At 36.3% G+C, this 5269-nt stretch overlaps 1 protein-coding gene across 2 annotated transcripts; it reads right to left on the bottom strand.

Moving 5' to 3' along the window:
- Positions 1-1504: 1504 nt before the first annotated feature.
- LOC130982412 (uncharacterized) lies at positions 1505-4957 on the bottom strand. Of its 2 annotated transcripts, none has more exons than XM_057906411.1 (7): positions 4805-4957; positions 4642-4722; positions 4383-4562; positions 3472-3642; positions 3031-3246; positions 2866-2954; positions 1505-2421 (listed from the first exon to the last, which is right to left on the bottom strand). In XM_057906411.1, exons 1-7 carry the CDS (start codon positions 4890-4892, stop codon positions 1756-1758), a joined length of 1491 nt encoding a protein of 496 aa, XP_057762394.1. In that variant the 5' UTR covers positions 4893-4957; the 3' UTR covers positions 1505-1755. The 2 variants fall into 2 exon arrangements, with proteins under 2 accessions (XP_057762394.1, XP_057762393.1); XM_057906410.1 differs by having other exon boundaries at positions 1507-2427.
- Positions 4958-5269: the final 312 nt, after the last annotated feature.

Genomic DNA, 5269 nt, shown 5'->3' with positions numbered 1-5269 from the left:
TTAGAAAATAACAACACAGTCCTTATCCATTCTCTTGTGTGATCGAAAGGACCCTCTTGTCAGTTTTCAGGTAAAAAATAACCGGAAGTACCGGTAAGAGAGTCCTTTTGGTCACACGGAGAGAATGGTTAAGGACCGCGTTGTTAATTTCTAATGGTGAGAGGGCGCCAGATCAATTTCATAAATAATTAGAGACTGAAGAGGAATTTTACTCTTATTTGAATTACAATAATTTAACTAAAAAATGTCCAATTCAAAAAATAAAAACCAAGTACAACTAGCCCAAAATATTAGTTTGAAAGTATAAATTAGTCCATCATTCTATTTGTCCAAAAACCAGTTTATTATATGTGAAATATGTACATTAAAAAAAATAAAAATATGTACATTGACTCGGTTCAATTAATGTATTTAACCCAAATAAATAACATGTGTGTTACCTTATTAGACATCGTCCTCGCAAACGGACCTTTGATAATCTGTGTGAGTCGTCCCCAAATCTTTAACTCAATAATATTTCATCCATAGTTGTTAAAACTGGAATGATCGGTCCATCAAAAAACTGGTGAACCAGATTTTAAACTAATCTGATTCAGCAAACATTTTTTTTTTGGTCAAGTGAATTAGACAGCTCTCAATTCTAGGCATTACATCTATGTATTACACACTCACACAATCCACTCACACACACTACATGGAAATACACACAAATCGTTCAATATTTCTCCAAGAGAATTTGAATTCGGTGCAACTCTATAGGAGGCAAACAAAATTGTCATCTGACCCAATCCTCGGCTGCCTGCGAATAAAAGTTAAATGGCAAGGCAACCCGCGATACTGATGTCAGCGGACTGCTGCCACTAGGCCAAACTGTTTTTCGTTACATTTGTTTTTTTTAAATATATATACAAATTAAATTATATTTTTAAAAATTATATTTATTAATTTTGATTTAAACGGTTCAACTAATTATCCATTCACCAATAAATTAGTAAACTAGTAGTTTGACTGGTTCGATCACCAATTCGGTATGATTTCATCTCCACGGTATTTTTGTAAGTCTCAATTATTCATAATATTAAAATTATAATATTATTCACTTGCTCAGCAACTTGGTATCAATTTTTGGAACATTCCAATAATAAGGTTTGCGTCCTGTGATTTTTTTGTTTCTGGAAAATGATGCTTTTCTATATGAATCAACTCGGTTTTTGACAATGTGACAAAGAGAGGAAGAATGCCCGTGCTCACTTTACCCTATAATTTACCAATTTTGAATCTATTTTTGAGATTCGAATAGGTTTGTGGAAGGTTTCATACTTTCATTTTTGGTGAATAAATTTATTTCGTCTTTATATAGTTTATATCTTAGCATGATTAGAGTGAAGATTCCACCCTCTAAGGGAGCTGCTAGGAGATAATATTGAAAGTATGAAACCACTGATTTGAAAGGTGAAAAATTATATAATACAATTATATATCACCGGAAGAGCAAATAGCATGTCAAAATTTCTTGGTCTTACTCTGAAAATCAAGTGATGAGCAATCTGTTTGCACACTAGAGTGACCTACAATTTGACAAAACTGAATACACAATTCATATTCTCCTTAGTCCTTAGTTCTTACTATACATGATGATTCCATAGTTTCAAAGAAATCATTATATTTCCTGTACTTTGATTTCACCATCCCTCTATAATTAAAGCTTGATTGAGGATTGATTCATTATACCTAATATTCCTTATTAATATATACTCAATACTTGTGGATATATCCCATGGGACTTATTCTAGGCCTAATGTTGTGATGATCATAGACCGAGTCACCATAGTTCACAGGCTTGATGACCACAGATTCCTGCTTCACACTATGCTCCTGCACTGCGCCGAATAGTATCTCGTTGGTTTCCTCGTGGCTTTGCTCGTAATAGGTGCGAGGGATCGATGAATGAGACTGGTGGCGATGATGATGGTTTTTTGGTTGCTGTTGAAGATCACCATCCCATCCGCTGTAGAACACTCTACTTTGCCGTAGTTGTTGCATTTTCTCTGCATCCACCAACATGAAAGGATATGTTTTTCGAGGGGTCGGAGCTCGTGTATCGATAGAAGGGGGCTCGTCTTCTTTGGGAATCACAAAGCTTTCTTGAACTGGCCAAGCATTTACTTGCTTTTGAGGTTGCTGGAACAGCTGTTGTTGGCTTTGAAATTCATACATCTGTGGCTTTTTCCTCAAACCGGGGAATAACCCTCCCAATAGTTCCACCACAGATGCTCCGGCGTTGGAAAGAAGCTTCCCAGTGGATCCAAAGAAACCTTCTTCTTGCTTTTCAGGCTCATCTTCTGATGGAATTAATGGAGGCCTCACATATTTCAATGGCTTCTGATATGGAGTTGGTGAGATACCCGACATTGCTTGATCCTGATCCTACAAAAGCAAAAAAGTTTAATTTTGTTTTAAAGTTTCAAAATATCATCAGATATATGGGACATAGACCATAGATAATACTTCCTCCTTTTCAGAATAAGTGTATCTTCTACCTTTTAGGTTCATTTAAAAATTTATGTATCTAGACAAAGTAAAAGTGAAAGAGACTTATTTTGAAATGGAAGGCGTAACAGTTTTTGTGAGCAATGAAGAACTTTATGCACGCATTAATAGAAATTATATACAAGTCGAAAACTATATCATAATAATCATATCATGAAAACAGTCTTGAATTTGAGAGAGAGAGAGAGAAATTGCAAGAATGAAGAAATTTTCTCAATGCACAATTGTATTTATTTATGACCTATTAAAATGTGTCTCTACCCATATATGATGCAACAAGAAAGCAGAGGACAAGGCTAAGCAGTAAGAACTCACATCCTGAGATGCTACAATTGTGCTAAGTCTGCGCTGCAACAGCGCCAGCATATAACCAAAGAAGCCAGCCCCAACAAGCATTGCAATTCCTGCAAATCAAAGGCCGTCGCTTTTAATTTGTAACTAATAAAGTTCAAAGAAATATGCCAGGTTCATTTAACTTACCGAGAGGAAATCCACTTCCATATTGATAAGCACAGTCATCAAAGTGCAGTTGGATCTCCCTGATGGCTTGGTTTCCTCTGTCTATGACAAGTAGGGAGCAACTACTTCCAACATAAACCACATCAAAGTCATTAGAAAATTTAGCTTCCTCACTTGGTCCATCAACATGGCCCCCACCACGACTCCATTTTCCTCCACCGGCAATCGTTGTAACGCCTGAAACAAAAATCATAATAAAAAAAGTTATCAAACATTACATGGCTTATAGGCTACAATGCAACCACATATATATATACAAACAGAGGACTTGTAAGTTATCAAGAATGCTAAAGGGAAAGTTTTATATCTTATCATTTAGGTGTCCCATATATAGATTCAAATGAAAAAATACCCGGCAGGGATAGAGGACCTAAACATGACTATAGCTAACATGACGTCTACCTGAGTCACTAATTTTCCTAATTGCCATATTCATAGTATCTGCAATGTAGATATTTCCACGGTCATCAAATGTTATCCCCTTCGGGTGGTTCATCCTTGCCTCCCTAAGCTTCCCGTCAACATGTCCAGAATATCCCTCAGCAGATCCTGCCACCAGCTTCGGTCTACTATCTGCATAATTGCAATGCAAATGTTATCCACTAAATGAAAGAAATATAGAAATATGCGCACACAGACAGATTCAAATAGCACATTGATTAGTTATGCACATTGCATAAATCGATCACTTCTGATCCTAAAATATAAGAGATTGACCAGCGATAACAGGGAATAAGATATGGCAGTTACCAGCTAAACATTCTTGCTATTCTACGGGTAGACAATCTATCAAAATAAAAAATAAAAAATAAAAAAAAAAACAATTATAATGGTGGCAGCAATTTAAGATGTTGGATTTAGCAACAAGGATTACATCTTACATGAAAACCATATGCAGTCTCCCATAATGAACCTCAACTGGCCTAAACAACATCGTAGTAAACCGTTTTGAAGAAATACCATGCAGAATGCTTCGGTGAGATAAGAAAGAAAAACTTGACAACTTCACACTCTTAAGAAATTCAGGGTACCGCCTAAAACAAACACAAAACTGAGATAACTCATAATTCCCTAACTCCGAAAAAGTGCAACTCAATTTACACATTTGTCCTTGTGACAAAGTGAAGGGATCAAAACGTCAAAAATCAAGTAATATTTTTTAGTAAAATTGCAATTCTTCATGACATGATCAAACCTAAAACCAAATCTCTTATATATGATGCTGATTTTACAAATAAATAAAAACCAATAAAGAAACAGAGTGAAGTTTAGCTAATGACTGAGATCATAAGCTACCACATTGGATCACTTACACAAAGAAAGCGAGGATGAAATCCTATAAACGTTACTATTAGCCGAATCAAGGATCAGAAGTTCCCCATTAGGCAACACCTCAACCGCATAAGGCTCAATCCCAAGCTTGCTTCCATCAAACACAGTTTCCACAGTGTAGCCACTCTCAAACTTCATCATAGACTTCTTCCCAGAAACCCCTAACCAAAATCAGCATTCCAATCCTAAGTCCCAATGAATAAATATATAAATGCAAGGAGCAATGGCATAGATCCAAACCTGTTTTGGTTGTTGCTTTGAGAGACCAGACCCATTTGGTGAAAGCTGGCACGGCATTTGAGAGAAACCCATTTACAATCTCTGCAAAAAGGTTCAAACTGAGGTGAGAATCAAAACATAGGATCAAAGATGGAAGTGGGTACAAAAGTTGGAGAGTACTTACTTGCAGGTGAAGTAGTGAATGGTGCAGCTGAGGCACCACAAAAAAGAAGCAACAAAGTGAACAACAGCACCAAATGGAGCTTACCCATTTGATCCTGGTGTGGAATGAAGTTCCTACAATGGGGGATTATGGAGCTGGAAAATGCAAGCTATGAGAAATCGGGAAGCAAAAAAAAAAAAAAAAAACACAAAACCCTAATTTATGTAGCTTGAAGGTGAAAGAAAGAAGTATGTTCGTTTTCTTTATATCTGATATGAAGTTTTTTAGGAGAAAGTGTGAAGGAGTGGAATTGAGTGTGAAGAGTGTGAGAGTGGAGAGTGAAGAGAGAAAAAGAAAGGGAAGGGAAAAAAGGCAAAAGAGACAAGAAAAAGAATGCGGAAAAGAAAGTGGGCCACTCTCAGATTATTGTGGGAAAGTGAGAGAGAGAGACTCGTTAATTGTGTCTTCCTGTTTCTTACACTTCAT

Source organism: Arachis stenosperma, chromosome 5 (assembly GCF_014773155.1).
Source record: "Arachis stenosperma cultivar V10309 chromosome 5, arast.V10309.gnm1.PFL2, whole genome shotgun sequence".
Classification (NCBI taxonomy): Eukaryota; Viridiplantae; Streptophyta; class Magnoliopsida; order Fabales; family Fabaceae; genus Arachis; species Arachis stenosperma.
This window is presented reverse-complemented; position numbering and strand designations above follow the sequence as displayed.

Coding starts and splice junctions, on each gene's coding strand:
- LOC130982412 (XM_057906410.1), bottom strand. CDS start 4,892: ATGGGTAAGCTCCATTTGGTGCTGTTGTTCACTTTGTTGCTTCTTTTT. Junction 3,643..4,382: donor TTCATCCTCGCTTTCTTTGT/GTAAGTGATCCA, acceptor GCAATTATGCAG/ATAGTAGACCGAAGCTGGTG. Junction 3,247..3,471: donor TAGGAAAATTAGTGACTCAG/GTAGACGTCATG, acceptor TTTTTGTTTCAG/GCGTTACAACGATTGCCGGT.